Source organism: Brassica napus, chromosome A5 (genome assembly GCF_020379485.1).
Source record: "Brassica napus cultivar Da-Ae chromosome A5, Da-Ae, whole genome shotgun sequence".
Classification (NCBI taxonomy): Eukaryota; Viridiplantae; Streptophyta; class Magnoliopsida; order Brassicales; family Brassicaceae; genus Brassica; species Brassica napus.
The window spans coordinates 23131902-23148587 of record NC_063438.1 but is presented as its reverse complement, the minus strand read 5'-3'; the positions used below and the strand labels follow the sequence as shown (position 1 = coordinate 23148587).

At 33.9% G+C, this 16686-nt stretch overlaps 3 protein-coding genes across 3 annotated transcripts; 2 read left to right on the top strand and 1 right to left on the bottom strand.

Annotated features, from left to right (window-relative positions):
* Positions 1 to 1154: 1154 nt before the first annotated feature.
* Positions 1155 to 2737, top strand: LOC106452227 (probable isoaspartyl peptidase/L-asparaginase 2). Its single transcript, XM_048779777.1, has 4 exons — positions 1155 to 1414; positions 1484 to 1717; positions 1811 to 1897; positions 1991 to 2737. The coding sequence occupies exons 1-4, from the start codon at positions 1253 to 1255 to the stop codon at positions 2480 to 2482; spliced, it is 975 nt and encodes a 324-aa protein (XP_048635734.1). The 5' UTR covers positions 1155 to 1252; the 3' UTR covers positions 2483 to 2737.
* A 2618-nt stretch (positions 2738 to 5355) lies between these two features.
* On the top strand, positions 5356 to 9360 carry LOC106452226 (malonate--CoA ligase). Its single transcript, XM_048779776.1, has 15 exons — positions 5356 to 5655; positions 5882 to 6051; positions 6137 to 6319; positions 6493 to 6664; positions 6791 to 6876; positions 7042 to 7164; positions 7254 to 7361; positions 7679 to 7777; positions 7906 to 7998; positions 8108 to 8185; positions 8288 to 8474; positions 8568 to 8641; positions 8752 to 8931; positions 9014 to 9067; positions 9145 to 9360. Exons 1-15 carry the CDS (start codon positions 5487 to 5489, stop codon positions 9187 to 9189), a joined length of 1821 nt encoding a protein of 606 aa, XP_048635733.1. The 5' UTR covers positions 5356 to 5486; the 3' UTR covers positions 9190 to 9360.
* A 422-nt stretch (positions 9361 to 9782) lies between these two features.
* On the bottom strand, positions 9783 to 13808 carry LOC106452225 (protein NRT1/ PTR FAMILY 1.1). The gene is made up of 4 exons (XM_013894283.3): positions 13548 to 13808; positions 13234 to 13451; positions 11116 to 11678; positions 9783 to 10789 (listed from the first exon to the last, which is right to left on the bottom strand). The coding sequence occupies exons 1-4, from the start codon at positions 13645 to 13647 to the stop codon at positions 9889 to 9891; spliced, it is 1782 nt and encodes a 593-aa protein (XP_013749737.1). The 5' UTR covers positions 13648 to 13808; the 3' UTR covers positions 9783 to 9888.
* Between the last annotated feature and the right edge of the window lie 2878 nt (positions 13809 to 16686).

Here is a 16686-nt window from a genome sequence, read left to right as displayed (position 1 = left end):
TGAGAGTTTGTTATTGACAGATTTTAGTATTAAATATCGATCCATGTTCAGCACGTACGTAGAATATATTAACATTTTTTTTTTTGTAACTGTAGAATATATTAACATTTAGACCAAAAAGATACTTAGAATAATAAGACAAAATGAAAATAATACTAAAAATGGATACAGTGCCGGCTGAGAGCATGATTAACGGTAAAACTATTTTTCTGGTTTTTAAGAAATTTTTTTTGTCTAAAAAAAATTAAAAAATAAGCTAATAGTGAACCGTCACATGTTGATGAGACCCGTGAACAGTCCAAAAACCCCTTCAAAATCGAACTTTATTTCATGATTTTTGGGACTAGTTTTTATGGTTTAATGGGGCTCACATATTTTTTTTAAAAAAAAACCCTCAAAATCCCTGCGATAGTTATGGTCTAAGTGTGGAGGGTGGTCAGTACAACCGGTCCATGATCTTCCAAAATTTAGTATTAAAAAAAAGACTTTGTTAATATACAATATTAAATTTTAAACTAGATAGTGTTATAAAATGTAATAATATAAGCTACTTTAACGCTTTAAAGAACACTTTTTTTAATAAGTTAATTTGTTCAAAAATAATTTAATATTTAAAATAATTTAAATATTTTTAAATCATATTTAAATATTAAAATTTAATAATTATATGATCTAACATTGTTTTTTTTCTTCCAATAGCCTTGGCTCTCTTCATGCATGTAACAAATGTAACTGGTGTGGAATCCAGCTTTAAGAATTCAAGTTCCGAGGACAACTTTTGTTAATAATATTACTACGAGTTATGTCATAAAATTAAACTATTCTTGTTTTTATAGTTCTTTATGAAGATTTTTTTCTTGTTTTCATAGTATCTACTCTTATATTTTTGGTGGTTAATTTTGTTTGATTAAAAGTAAATAATTGACATAAAATAAATGAATTTTTTTAAACGAAATTTCCTTTTTGAAAAATTTACAAACAAAATAAGAGATACGGAGAAAATTAAGAACCAGATGGACGCAATTAAAAAAAGATTATTTAACAATTAAAAACGTAAACTGATAAATACAATGAGCAGATGCTGACGCCACTCTCTTAAATGTGGGTCATCCTTTCCGCGTTAGGGCCTATATAAAGGATCCCATGCGTCTCTCTCTTTCTACCATCAAATTTAGTTTAATCAATCAAACTGTGTGATACATTCTGAAACACAAAGAGAGAGACATTAAGAGAAAGAAAAGAGATAAAAATAATGGGTAGATGGGCAATCGCAGTACACGGTGGCGCAGGAATCGACCCAAATCTTCCCGTAGAGAGACAAGAACAGGCGAAACAGCTTTTAACTCGCTGTCTTAACCTCGGCATAGCAGCTTTACGTTCCAACGTCTCCGCCATTGACGTCGTTGAGCTCGTCGTACGTAGTTCTCTTGTCTCAATATTTTATTATTACATTTATTTTGGTCTAAACGATTGACGCATGCAGATTAGAGAATTAGAGACGGATCCTCTGTTTAACTCAGGCCGTGGATCTGCTTTGACGGAACAAGGAACGGTGGAGATGGAAGCAAGCATTATGGACGGTACGAAGAGACGATGCGGCGCCGTTTCGGGGATAACCACCGTGAAGAACCCTATTTCTCTCGCTCGTCTCGTCATGGACAAATCTCCCCACTCTTACCTAGCCTTCTCAGGCGCGGAGGAGTTCGCTCGCAAACAGGTTTTATTTTATTTTACTATTTACCCCTCCGGTTTTTATTCTTAACCACTCGGTTAAAATTTTATCGCTTAACCGGAATCGTTCGGTTTATAGGGAGTTGAAATTGTGGACAACGATTACTTTGTCACGGACGACAACGTGGGGATGCTCAAGCTGGCAAAAGAAGCCAACTCCATCTTGGTAATATACGGTTTGACTCAATCTCCACCGTTCATTTATTCACCGCACGTTTTTAATCGTGTGGTCTGTGTTTTTCTTGTTTTTTATTTACAGTTTGATTACCGTATCCCGCTAGGATGCGCCGGTGCAGCCGTAACCGACAGTCCTATAGTGATGAATGGTCTTCCGATCAGCATTTATGCGCCGGAGACAGTGGGATGCGTGGTGGTTGACAGAGAAGGACGTTGTGCTGCGGGAACATCAACGGGTGGTCTGATGAACAAGATGATGGGAAGGATAGGAGACTCGCCGTTGATAGGAGCCGGTACGTATGCGTCTGAGCTTTGTGGTGTGTCGTGTACAGGAGAAGGAGAAGCTATCATAAGGTCGACGCTAGCGCGTGACGTGTCGGCTGTAATGGAGTATAAAGGTGTTGGGCTTCAAGAAGCGGTTGATTATGTTATCAAGCATCGACTGGACGAAGGGTTCGCTGGACTTATTGCTGTGTCGAATAAAGGAGAGGTGGTTTGTGGTTTTAACTGTAATGGGATGTTTAGAGGATGTGCAACTGAAGATGGGTTCATGGAAGTTGCTATGTGGGAGTGAGAGAGAGAGAGAGCTTTGTATTTTATTTATTTATTTTAAATGGCTTAGTGTTCGATCAGTGTGATCCTTTCATCATATCTCTATCGATTTGGTAGCTTAACATAATCCTGGAGTATCAAATTTAGGTATTTGATATTTTCAGTCCATTATTAATGTGTGTTTATTGTGGTTTCGATTTGTCAGTTTCTTGTTTAAGATTTCTTGAGCGGTAGTATTTGCTTCATGAGTAATTACAATTCAGTAATGATTTGTACTTATGTCTATGGCCGGCTCTAAAATTTCATGGACAAAACAAAAGTTTCACAATTTGAGGGTCATCAAACCTATCTACAATAATCCTTTAAAATTTGAAAGTTAAAACGAAATGATTCATCTGACTATGGTGAGAATCAGTCTTATACGTTTGACACAAAATAGAACAAAACATTAAGAAGCATAATTCATACAGTCAGCCGAGGCTGACCACGCTTCTCATACCTTTCGAGAAGATTTTATGTTCTGGTGCAGCATTAGACTACACCCATACAAATCATAGATCATTCACTTTTTTGCCGGAAATCCAGTAAATAATTTCTTCTAACGAGAATCGAATCTATTTGGCGGTAGTTCTAGCCATAACCTTTTTATCACCTAAATAAACACGTCATGGTATGTCAAACTACATATCCAATATTAATCTTTTTTTGGAACGCATCCAAGATTTATTTCTCATTTTAAAAGTCTTACATAACTTTAAATTCAGTCAAATAATATCATAGCTAAATGAAAACTATTTTTTTGTAGAATTTTTCTAAATCGAAGTTAGACTGGGTGGATAACAGTGATTGAAGGCATCAATGTGCGTAAGATGTTAGCTACTTACCACGATTGAAAATATTGAGAACATTGGAGCTGAAATTTTCTGATAAATAAAAAGACAAGTGGCAGGGTGCTTGACCACTAATCAGTAATCAATAGTAATTACTAACTAGGTGGTTTTGCTCGCGAATTCGTATATATAAATATTGTATAAAAATATATATTACGTATATAATATCATATAGTTTGAAATATTAAAAATATAATTTTTAACGTCAAATAGTTTGAAAATTAATCGTAAAGTTTCTATAAATTTGATGTAAGAATAACTGAGGAATATTTAGTAATAACAAATGCTTATGAATTTATATATGTAATTATCACATTAACTTCACCGACACATATTATGCATCTTCCTCTGTTTTTTCTTATTTTTATTATTATCATTTCGTTCTTTTTATTAATCTTTGCTAATGTTATCCTAACTATATTTTACATATTTTTTTTGCCAAATATTTACTTCTCTCTCTAATTAGTAATACAAAACATACAACCAATAAACCAAAAAATTATCTTAGAATTCTTTTCAATCATAACATTATTCTTTTCAATCATAACATTACCTTATTCACTATATTATTTGACTCAAAATGCGAAAAAACAAAAATTAAATCAAAGTTCTCTCATGGTTCATTAAATATAATCCGTCCAATCTTCAAAGCTTAATGATTTAAAAGCATATATGAACATTGTAAGAGATTTGTTAGTATTATAGATACGACTATATTTTTATATGAATATGAAATCATTATATCAATTTTTATAAATTGTTTTCTATTCAATATTTTATTATATATAAATATAAAAATAATCGATCAAACATTATTACAATTTCTATAACTTTCAAAATTAGCTATCATTATTCTTATTTTTAATATCATTTAGGTTATTTGGCAAGTGATAATAATTAGTTTAGACTTAGCATTTATTTTATATCTAATTAAAATAATTAAAAATTATAAAAGTTTCGTTCATTATATTATTTAGTTTATAAATATAAAAAATAATTAATCAAACATTATTATTCTTTATATAATTTCAACAATTAGTTTCATAAATCATTATTTGCAATATAATTTAGATTATTTTGCAAGTGATATTAATTGGTTATAGAATTAATTTTTTATTTTAAATATAAATTAAAAGAGAAAAAATTAAAATTTATCGACCAAGCAAATAATAACAATTTTTTTAAGACTACACAAATGATCGAAATGTAAGCAAAACTCACTAAAGTGACTTCTCATTTAATATATAGGAGAATTTTTATTTTTTTATAAATATTTTATAAACTCATTTAAATCATTTAAAATTAAGATGAAATAATTTTGTAAGCCATGATAGATCTTATAAATGTTTTAATTTTTTTTATAAATGGCTTATAAGGCATATATGAGCATTATAAGAAATTAATAATTATTATAATTTTTTATATACGAATATAATGTTTTATATAATCATATGAAATCATTATATCGATTTCTATAAATTATGTTCTGCTAATTATTTTAGGTAGTATAAATATAAAATAATTATTCAAACATTATTATATTTTCTATAATTTTAACAATTAATTACCATAAATTATTATTTGTAATATAATTTAAACTATTTTGTAAGTGATATTAATTAGTTTTAAATTTACTATTTATTTTAGATCTAATTAAAATAATTAAAAATTGAATATTTTCAATTAATCAAATTATAACAATTTTCTTAAACTTTTTTAATGATTTACAGCAAAACAAAATTCAATTAAGTGACTCCTCGTTTGATATATAGGAGGATTACCAAATTCCCAAGAGATAAAACGACAGCGAAAACAAAAACCATAAACGCTTTTGTCACTTTCCACATTATTTTCCATCGCAGATACATGCACGTGCCGAATTTCCACTTGTCGAAAACTTGGAGAAGCCAGACGCGTCACCAACGTTTCCAGTCGCGATTTTGATGATTCCGAAAACGAAATAAGGCTTTTTAATTTTTTTGCGCGATTGCAACCTACCCAACATGAGCGGCTACGTTGTTTGACACAACGAATACGAACAAAACAAAACAAAAAAAGCCAAAATCTTTGATCGAAAATTTTCAACGTTTTATTTTTAACGAACAACAACAACACATATTACTGCAAACCTACAAAATGACAGCTACTTTAAAGAGTTTCAACTACTTCTCTTACATTATTAACTCTCGGCTCCACAACTCCCCAATTCTGTCCTATCGTCGTCGTCGTCGTCTTCCTCGATCACAGCCACCTACTTCGTGTCTGAATCCTGGGTTTCGATTCTTCCGACCAAACCATCTCTTCTGTAAGTTTTCTTTTCATATGATCTGGCTGTTCTTTTGTTTGTTTTAAATTCTCTTAAACGCATGTTACCTGTTCGACGAAATGTCTTAAAGATCCGTGCTTTCCGGTATATAACGTTGATCACCCTTCGAAACTCAACAATATGTTTATTTTAAATATGTCTTAAAGATCTGTGCTTTTGGTATAACCTTAAATGATCTGATCATCTATGTAATCAATTGATGCAGGTACACAGTCTGGTTCCCTCATGGAAGTGTTTAAAGCGGTTTTGTCAGAAGGGTCAAACGCCTGTGATAGGATAGCGATTAAAGCCGATGAGAAGAGTTACTCTTATGGCCAGCTTACATCCTCTGCCTTGACAATATCTAAACTGTTCTGCCGCGAGGATACCACAAATGTATGGTTTGAAACTGTATCTAGCGTAGTTTCTGCTCTTGACAAAGGCTCTTTAACAGGTTTTCTGTTTTCTACATTTTCTGTAGGGAGGTGAGAGTAAGAAGTATGAAGGGTTTGGTAGTCTTAAAGGAGCTAGAGTTGGGATTGTGGCGAAACCTTCAGCTGAGTTTGTTGCTGGAGTCCTTGGGACTTGGTTTAGTGGTGGCGTCGCAGTTCCACTTGCGCTCAGCTATCCTGAGGCTGAACTCTTATATGTCATGAATAACTCGGTATATTGAAAATCTATTTGCCTTCCTTTTTTTCCTTTTGCTTTTAAATGCTTTGTATATTTTCCTTGAGATTTTGACCCTTCCTGCTAGTTGTAGTCCTTAGTATAGGGATGATCGGCTTTATCACAATCTTCAGAAAAAAAAAATATAATCTTGTTTTCTTTGGTGGCTAGGACATATCTGTGTTATTGAGCACGGAGGACCATAGTGAAACTATGAAAACTATAGCAGCAAAGAGTGACGCTCGATTTCATCTGATTCCTTCTGTTCTTAACTCAACTTCGGAAACTGTTACACGCAATCAGTTTCAAGATGACAGTTTTGAAGAAGACGGAAAGCTTCTAGGTAAGATTTTGAATATACTGGAGTTCATGAACTATATATAAAGCCTGCTCTTTTAAATTCTGCCACCATACATTCAGTCAATTATTAGTCTGTCCATTCCAATCACATCAGTGTTTGTTTTAACAGATGATCCAGCATTGATCGTCTACACTAGTGGTACAACTGGTAAACCAAAAGGGGTTGTCCATACTCACAAAAGCATAAATTCCCAGGTATATATATTCAACCTCCACATGCAGCTAACGTCATGTTTAAATCCACTCAAAACATGCATTAGCAAGTGTGATCTCTTCTGAGAGCATTAGATGTATTCCTCTGTCTCTCCAGTGGGTAAGGGAAAAATGATGATGTAACTTAGAAGCTTGTAAATGGTGCAGGTTAGAATGCTAACTGAAGCTTGGGAGTACACATCTGCTGATCACTTTCTCCACTGCCTCCCACTACATCATGTTCATGGCCTTTTTAACGCTTTATTTGCTCCTCTTTACGCGCGATCTTCGGTAATTTATATATCCATATATGTTTCGCTTTAGCTATTCCAAAATAACTTCTCAAGGCTGGTTACTGATGTTTACATTCCTCCTTGAAGGTTGAGTTTTTGCCCAAATTTAGTGTTAGTGGAATCTGGCGCAGATGGCGTGAATCATATCCGGTGAATGATGACAAAACCGATAACCCCATAACTGTCTTTACTGGCGTAAGTCTTTTGTGTCTTTGCTTCCTTTAGCACTACCATTTCAAGCTTTAGCATGTCCCTGCCTCTAGAAACTCATGTTGCGTGAGCCCTTTCTTGAATCTGATATAGGAAGTTTATTATAGGTTTATACTGTTGGTTGAAGTTTTCAGAGCCAAATTTCTCAATAATATTATGTAACATAATGATAGTCTTGTGGCTGATTCGACCAGTTTCTTATTTTTTGTCTGGCGCCCTAAGATATTTCTCGTTTTATTTTAAGAGAGATTGAGTTTGAGAGAGAGATTTAATTGGTAAAAGTGAAACGTTGTGATATACAGGTTCCAACCATGTATACTCGGTTGATACAAGGTTACGAAGCAATGGATCAAGAAACGAAAGAGTCTAGCGCCTTTGCTGCGCAGAAGCTTCGCCTAATGGTAAGCAACCAAATGTCTTAGAAGCACAAATCCAGCTTAATTAATATCATTTATATCCTTGGCTATTCCGTCTTCAAATTCTGGTGCACGTAGTGCTAACATGTTTGCTGATGAAATATATTTTTCAGATGTCTGGCTCATCTGCTCTTCCTAGACCGGTGATGCATCAGTGGGAAAGTATCACAGGCCATCGTCTTTTGGAACGATATGGCATGACTGAGGTAAGTAGATTCTCCTGTCTCTTTTAGTTACCTTTATGTCATTGTTCCCCGGAATACACAAATACCTTTTAAGAAACTTGTTCTTAGTAGTTCTGTTCAACATTCATAGTTTGTAATGGCAATATCAAACCCGTTACGGGGTGAACGGAAAGCAGGAACTGTAGGCAAACCGCTTCCCGGTGTGGAGGTGAGTAAGATCTTCCTTCTTTTAACTAATGCCACACAGTACTAATATTCAGATACGAAGCTGTGATGCTGACAATAAAAAGAATGTCTGTAAACATTATAGGCTAAGATTGTACAAGATAAGAATGATGCTGATGGAGTGGGCGAGATTTGCGTAAAGAGCCCATCTTTGTTCAAGGAGTACTGGAATCTTCCAGAAGTGACTAAAGAATCATTCACGGAAGATGGATACTTCAAGACGGGAGATGCTGGTAGAGTGGATGAAGATGGATATTTCGTGATTCTAGGACGTAAGCAGAAACCATAAACTACATCCAAACACAATTTATTAGTGGCTTTGTGTTCCATCTCTTGATATGTTCTCTTTCTCTGGTGTGTATTAGGTACTAGCGCTGATATAATGAAGGTTGGAGGATACAAGTTGTCTGCCTTAGAAATCGAATCTACCCTACTCGAGGTAACACTAACATCAACTTGAGTTTACTTTTGGGTCACTGAAGATGTCACAAGCTCTTAACTAAGTAAATTGTAAACTGAAATATCTGGTTTGTGTGTTCTGCCTGCCAGCACCCTACGGTTGCAGAATGTTGTGTGTTGGGGTTACCAGACAACGATTATGGGGAAGCGGTTACAGCGATAATTGTAGCTGAGGCTGGAGCAAAGAGGAAAAGAGAAGATGAGTCAAAACCTGTGATGACCTTAGAAGAACTCTGCGGTTGGGCTAAAGACAAGCTTGCTCCTTACAAGGTAACCTTGACCAGACGAAACACAAACATAGTCTGTGAAATTATTCACCATCTTGCTGATAATATCCTTTGTCTTTTTTCAGCTGCCAACACGTTTGATAATATGGGAGAGCTTACCCCGCAACGCCATGGGAAAGGTAATAAAAGAGGCTTTTTACTGAAGGTGATTGTTTGGTGTAAAAATCGATTCTCATATTCTTCTAATGTGGTTTAGGTAAACAAGAAAGAGCTAAAGAAATCTCTGGATCATCAAGAGTAAATTCTCAGACAACCATGGATCTCTCTCCCTCTCTCTGTTTGCATCTTGTTCTTTGATTGTAATACATAGATGCATAAAATAATATTTTCTATATCATCTGGTTGACTTAACAAGGTCAAGAACCAAGACCAACTATTTGGAAAGTAAATCTTAATTTTATTTCCTCTGTTACTGCTCATCATCATGAAGAAAAAATGTTTTTAAAGGGAACAAACTGCAAGCAAAGGTAGAGGTAGAAAAGCAAAGAGTAGAGGGAACCAGTGTAGGGCCAAAATCAGCTGTGATTGAGGTTAAAAGAGATTGATATGGAGAAATCATAGCCAAAAAGTTTGTAGATGGCTCCACTCAAAGTCAAAATCAAACACAATGGTTCTAGTATTAGAAACCTTTGATTTTCTATTTTTTTTTTTGACAAAATATAAGCTTTGAATTTCTAAAATTAAAAATCATTCATAACATAAAATTACCATTTTGAACATTTTGATTATCTTTAATCAAAATATCACACACACACCAACAATGGCTTCTGTAAGAAGAAGAATAATAATCAGCACACCTACTAATATATAATCCTCTACTTCCTAAATCCAAAATCCATAAAAACTATATATAATAAATCTAATTACATACATACAAATATATAAAAGATTATATAACCACACACCACGAATCATGAGAAAAGAAACTAAACAAAAATATTTAGTTTATCTTAACAACTTCTTCTTGTTCCTCCTCTCCCACGCCATTAACCTTATCATTCCTCACCTGATCAACCGTCGGACCATACGACCAGCTACACGCCACGTAATAGATAACATTAACGAAGCTCATGATCGCCAAAACCCAATAGTAATAATCATAATGACCCTTGTTGATATTATCTTCAATCCAGCTCACTCCACCTTTCTTCGAGCTATTCTTAACCACATTGAGTATCACACTAGCCAATATATTAGCCACTGCCATTCCTAGACCAAACAGCGCAGCTGCGATGCTCGACATGCTTTTAGGAAACTCGGTGTAGAAAAACTCTGTCTGCCCTATCCCGGTTAAGGCCTCTGCTAAACCGTGTAGGACATACTGTGGTACAAGCCACATGGCTGAGATGTTGACTGTGGCAGTTGCGTTGTCTCTGAGTCCTTGGCTTATCGCGGTTCGCCTTCTGTAATGCTCAACAGTTGCGGAAACAGCCATTGCTAGGAATGATATGAACAGTCCTAACCCCATTCGGATCTTGACGTTGATCCTAACCGGTCTACCTCGGATCTTGGAAGCTAATGGGAGGATGGCACGGTCGTAGAGAACCACCCATGAGATTAGGGCTATGATTGTGAACATGCCAAAAGATCCAGCTGGGATTTTGAAGGTTGAATCGTTGCTCAAACGTCTATCCATTGAGTTAGCTTGCAGCAGCTGAAACGAGTTCTGGCTCACGTTTATTGACATCATTATCCCTGTGGACCAAACCGGTATCACCTTGACCAAAGCCTTGAGTTCCTCAACTTGGTCTGTTGTGCAGAGCCTCCATGGGTTTAAGGCCAAACCATCAGAACCAATGTCTTCGTCGCGGTTTCTTATGACACAAGCCTTGTTCAGAAACCTAATCATTTGTAACAACTTGTCAAAAGTAAAGAAACCAAATCCATATATATACTCCCTCTGTTTATAAAATATAAATGTTTTAAAATAAAAATTTATTTTTAAAAAAATATGTTTTACATTTTATTAGATAATAATAGTAATTTTTTAAAAAAGTTAAAATAATGGTATTTATTCAAATACCATTGTTTAAACTTGTGAAAAATAACTAAACACAGAAAATGATGAATTTATAATCGATTTTTAATATGTTTTTAAATATGCGTGAACACAAAATATGCATCATTTAGAAAACGAGGAACATATATGAAGTATATTTTAATTTACCTCAATTTGTCACTTGGAGCTTTGAGTTCAGAATCTTTCAAGTGGTGATAACAACCATAGGAGTCACTCTGACCCGGTAACATTAACTTCCTGTTCACGTAAGCTGCAACAGCCGCTTGAGCCAAACCAGTGAACAGGCTCTTGGTCACACTGCGTTTAACATAGAGAGGAGACGCGAAAACAAACACTATACTCGCGAGTAGCATGAGAATAGCTGGTATACCAAACCCTATTCTCCATCCTAGATGATCTTGAATGTAGACAATGACAGTGAAAGCGATCAAGACAGCAACCGATGAAGAAGCGTAGTACCAACCAAAGAAACTCTCAAGAACTCTCTCGTTCTTGGGATTCTCTTTGTTATCCAACTGGTCAGCACCAAAGGCTAAAGAACACGGCCTGATTCCACCTGATCCGATCGATATAAGTGCAAATGCGGAATACAAAAGAGCCAGTTGAGAAGATGTGGCTGCTGGGGAACTGCAGTTGGTTCCGGCTGATGCTATGCACGGTGATGGCTTCACTTGTGGCAACATCGCCGTTAGCCATAGAAGCACCATCCCCTGTAACGTTTAATATTGACAACTCATTAGGAACATAAATTTTAAGATACTTTATATAATCAAGTACTAAAATACATAAATAATTAGTGTAAATGCGATTAGCATTATTAATATTTTGACCTATTTACTATTCTTTGCAGGACAACATTAATAGAAATTTTGTGTTTGAATCTTTCGTAAAATTTTGTAGATATATTTACAGAACATATACTTCCAAGAACAAGAATCCGAATATTAGGATCAGATCTATACGTCAGTTGTCATATTCAAACCAAAACATTTTGTTCTCAACGGAAAATGATTGATCGAGATGAATGATTGCAAAATCAAATTGATGTCACGATATAGTTATCGATAAGGTTTTTTCAAGTGGGTGAGGTTAAAGTATGATCATTAATAATAGGACAAGATAGTACAAAAACATGGGTCACCAGTCGATATTAACTTTCTGTCCAACGCTTCTATGATTGCCAAAACTAATGTCAAATCCTTAAATTGTGTGGCCTAAGTAGGTCCACGTCAGCTTTTAAATTCATAGTCAGAAATACAGCTTATATGGATTATAAATAATGAAATTCATTTAAACAAATAGTTTATAAATTCATATTTAGAAATGTATTTTTCTTAATAGAGATTGAGTAGTGTGGTCACTCACAATCACTACTTGCCAGAGAAAGGCCACAACAACAAGGTAAGTAACCAGATTTTTAAAGACTAAAATAATATTTGATAATAATGATATTTAATACTTTATGATTTTTTAAGACATGTTGTTATATAATCACATGGACAATTCAGAATACCTGGCTTTTGTATTTAATTTTTTTTACCGACTTTGATATATTTTATTATGAAAACAGATATAAAATAAATAAAGTGCTTTAGTTTTCATTAATTGGACAGCAGTTTCAGGGTTGCACATGCAACATGTGAAAGTTTTGACTCTTAATGGAAAGAGGCTTCTTCTACAAAGCTTAATCATAACTCTTAAAATAGAAATTTTACTGTACGTGTTTATTACCACAGACTATATAGTACATGACCCTAAGAGTTTTATGCTTAAGCAAATAAACAGCTATTAATGTTTGAGGAAATGGAAGAAAATAAGATATACATTTAGTAAAAATATAATAGTATAAATTATTTGACAAAAAATCACCCTACTGAGATTTTTAATAAATAGGAAAAAACAACTTTAAAAACCTCGTACCATTTACTTCCAGGCCCTTAATTCTATGATTGTTAGATTTTTATTGAATTCTCTTTGTTGTGAAAAAATAATTTTTCCTTTCACCCAAATCAATCTAAATCAGAAAATCCCGGGTTACGATTTCCAATTTTAGTGAAAACCAACCTTAAATTCCTCTCCGGTATGTACAAGAAACCGTATACAAATAAAAGACAAACCATTTTCCAAACCGAAAGCTAAGTGGTTAGTAACTTATTAATGTCAACGAACTAACTGTCGGGAGTAAACCGGAGGACTTTTTCAGAGTAAACCGGAGAAGAAGCATGAACTGGTTATGCGAGATTAATAAGAAAAAATAAAGTTTACCAGGAAACTGGAGAGAGAGGCAATGGCGATGGTGAGAAAGCGACCCAAATACGAATCTGAGAGAAAAGCTCCAACGAGAGGCATGAAGTTAGTAGCAGCAACCCACATGAACAACACGGTTTGTCCTTTCACAACTCCTAAACCGTAATCACTCATCAGGTAAAGTATCATGTTCTGTAGTAATCCGTAGCTCGCCACTTTCTCAAACCCCTCGTTTGCTTAATCCATCAAGAACAACAAGAAGAGTTAGAATCCATCAAGAAAGCAGAGTAACTTAAAGATTTGCGCTGACAAATTAGAGAGATGTAGTTTACCAATGATGAAGGGCATAGTGATAAGTCCGCCCTTTGGTCTTCTGGTTCTGGGTGGAAGCATCATCTCCTTTGACTCTGTTTGATCCGGAGGGTTCTCCATTGTTACCTTTCAGTTGAATGAGAAAAGAGGAATAAGAAGAAGAAGATCTTTGTCTTTGTGAGAGCTTTGAGTTAATGCGATCTTATTTTTCAGTTCAGACAGCGAGGAATCTCTGTTTCTGCGACGAGTGGGCAATAATAAATGGGCGCTATTTAAATATAGATTTCTCAAGGTTTAATTAAATAAAATAATCTACTCTTATCATTATCGGACCCACACATTAAAATGATATTATATCAATTTATCGTAATTTTTGTATATTAATAGAATGGAGTTTTTATTGTGGTTTCATACTTAGAAAATCCAATTAAACTGGAAACAGAACCAACAGAAAAAGCAGTAGGAAAAACGTCATTTTAATAGTCTAAGCTAAATTGTAGTTGAAACATAAATGCTAGGAAAATGTGCGTATTTTAAATGTATATGAAAAGTTATATAAATGGTGGGTGCACATTTTCATGTAGTTTTTTTCATAAGAAACAGTATAATTTACATGTTACTAACAATGTTCTATGTTACTGACGTCAAATAAAATAATAGACGGTTGAACACGAACCGGACTGCAGTTAATGGCCTATCACAATCAATATTAGTCTAGTAGTTTGTTCAGTCTTCAGGAAAATAATTCTTTGAAGTACTTGCGATGGCTAAAAGACTTTGACCATGCCGTATTCGCATTAATTTAAAACGATAGGGTATAATCGTGAAAATAGACCACAGTTCATTTCTCCGTACAAGTAATATTATGTTTTAGAGCAGTTGTTGTGATTTGTGAATGTAGCCTTTTTTATCAGATGAACGATTACAATGTTCAAAACTGTATCAAAATAGTTGATCGGAAGACTAGATAATCAGTTTGAATTGGAATGACTACTTTCTAAAGCCTAAGTTACAAGGCTTGATGTGCAGGTGGTTTGAGTCACGGTTTTTTAATGGTTGCTATTTTGATCTCATTTTTATATTATAAACAAATAGGATTGCACACATATTTTTTGCGATGATAAATAAATTTAGAATTTCATCAAATTTTTTTTATTAATAATTGAGTTACGAAGACATCCCATGAGGTTAACAACTTTTGTTTTGGTTGTCTCTCTTCCTCTTTTCTTGACAAATTGTCACTTCGGCAAATTTATCTTATTTTATTTTTCGAACAACTTTTGGTAATTTTATTTTATACTTCAAAAGAAATGGAATCATGAAAGTAAGTGCAATCATATTTAAAGCATTTGCTTCACTTTTTTCCATCTCACTAATAAGTCAACATCTCCAAAGAGTCGCCCCAAGAAAAATCATAATCTATTGAAAGCATAGTTTACTCAAATCTTTTTTTTTTCTGAGATCTAAGTTTACTCAAATTTTTCAACAATCTTATTTTTATAAAACTTGGATACTCCGAACAAAGTTTGGCACCGGAATGGAGGAAACAAAGTTCAACTTGTTTTCTAATGGCCACACCAATGCAACCAATCAATATAGTGAACTAACTAATAATTGTCAAACGAAAAAAACTGTTGGCACATACATACTAACAACTATTAATGTGACATTGCATCCGTCAAAATCAAAACAGAAACCGTAGTAATAGATCACTCTTCACAACCCTTAATAGCTTTTGGTCAATTGTTAGACGGATCACGAATAATTCGACCAAACACTAGCATTTAGAAATTTTAAAAGAAAATCTGGAATTAGACTAGACATTAATTTCCCTAAATATTTTCTTAAGTTATGCTTATACAGTTATAATATCGGGACTATTTTTTTATAAAAGTGAACAAAAAGCCATAATGATGAGAGTGACATTGTCATTTGCCTTGCACGTGGGTGTTGGATACTCTGCAATCTCCTTTTTGACAAACTTATTAATCTACTGCATCATTATGTTATTTTATCATCATAACTAGTTATATTCTGATAGTTAAAGTTGCTAACCTCGATGACAATGAAAAAAAGAAGTTACTTAAAAAAACGTTTATTTTAACCTAGTTAAAGAAAGTTTAGCAAGCTTCTTTGGATGATAGGGACAAGAGACTTACTTATAAAATGAAAATCAAGAAACAAAAAACATTCATACATACCGCTGTGGATTAAACTACTTACAGTACTAACATATTTTCTTTTCACTATTCAGTCTTCAACGTTAATTAAAAAGGTCTTGTCAAAAATAGGGTCGAAAGGGATGGTCCATATGACATAATGCATAGAGTTTGACGAATATAACGAGTGAAAACATTACAGAACATGTTTTAATTTATTTAATTCGTTATTTTCGATATATAAAAATGGTGTGAAAGAGTGAATGTCTATTGTGGAAGAAGATAATTCTGGGACACATCCAAAAGAAGAAGACTGTAGAAAGTGAATATGTAGTCTGAAACATTATTATTATTCAAATATTGCTTGACTTACACGCCAACTTCTCAGTTTTTTCCTCCATTTCTTACTTCAAGAAGGAAAGGTCTATTGAGGTTTGTGTCAGGTTTCAGACTTGATTTTTCTCCTCAATTTCAAAAAGAAAAGACATATATTATTTTGTCAGGCTCATTTTCTTACCTACTCTATTTCTTATTCAATGTTCTCTTCTTCTTTACTCTGTTCAAAAACCATTCTCCATTTACAAACACGCTATTTATCTTGTCTTTTTCTCCTTGTGTCTACTGAAGTTTAGTAGTTGGGTTGTTTATCAATTTGTTTTTGATTTTTCAAGTCTCTCTTTCATTTCATGAGTCAAATCAATCTATTGCAATATTTCTTTTGGCATTTATTTGCACTTTTATATCCTATCCTCGGAATACAAGATTTTAAAATCAAACGTTAAATCATCATTTAGAAACAAGAAAATATGTATTCCACTCATTCTATACACTGATTTATCAAAACTGTTATGGTGAATATACATTACCCCCCCCCCACCCCCCCCCCCCCCCCCCCCCCCCCCCACCAAAAAAACTCATAAAACCTGATAGTTAGTCGTCTCATTTAACAAGACATAATTGTATGTCAATTTATTGATTAATGGAATTAAAATGTTTTGAG

Bases quoted from the DNA above. Each gene is read 5' to 3' on its own strand.
- LOC106452227 (XM_048779777.1), top strand. From the start codon at position 1,253: ATGGGTAGATGGGCAATCGCAGTACACGGTGGCGCAGGAATCGACCCA. The intron at 1,718-1,810 runs GTTTTATTTTAT...TTCGGTTTATAG, and splicing joins AGGAGTTCGCTCGCAAACAG to GGAGTTGAAATTGTGGACAA. The intron at 1,898-1,990 runs GTAATATACGGT...TTTTATTTACAG, and splicing joins AAGAAGCCAACTCCATCTTG to TTTGATTACCGTATCCCGCT.
- LOC106452226 (XM_048779776.1), top strand. From the start codon at position 5,487: ATGACAGCTACTTTAAAGAGTTTCAACTACTTCTCTTACATTATTAAC. The intron at 6,665-6,790 runs GTAAGATTTTGA...TTGTTTTAACAG, and splicing joins AGAAGACGGAAAGCTTCTAG to ATGATCCAGCATTGATCGTC. The intron at 7,999-8,107 runs GTAAGTAGATTC...CAACATTCATAG, and splicing joins AACGATATGGCATGACTGAG to TTTGTAATGGCAATATCAAA.
- LOC106452225 (XM_013894283.3), bottom strand. From the start codon at position 13,647: ATGGAGAACCCTCCGGATCAAACAGAGTCAAAGGAGATGATGCTTCCA. The intron at 13,452-13,547 runs GTAAACTACATC...TGATGGATTAAG, and splicing joins CACTATGCCCTTCATCATTG to CAAACGAGGGGTTTGAGAAA. The intron at 11,679-13,233 runs GTAAACTTTATT...TAAACGTTACAG, and splicing joins CCTCTCTCTCCAGTTTCCTG to GGGATGGTGCTTCTATGGCT.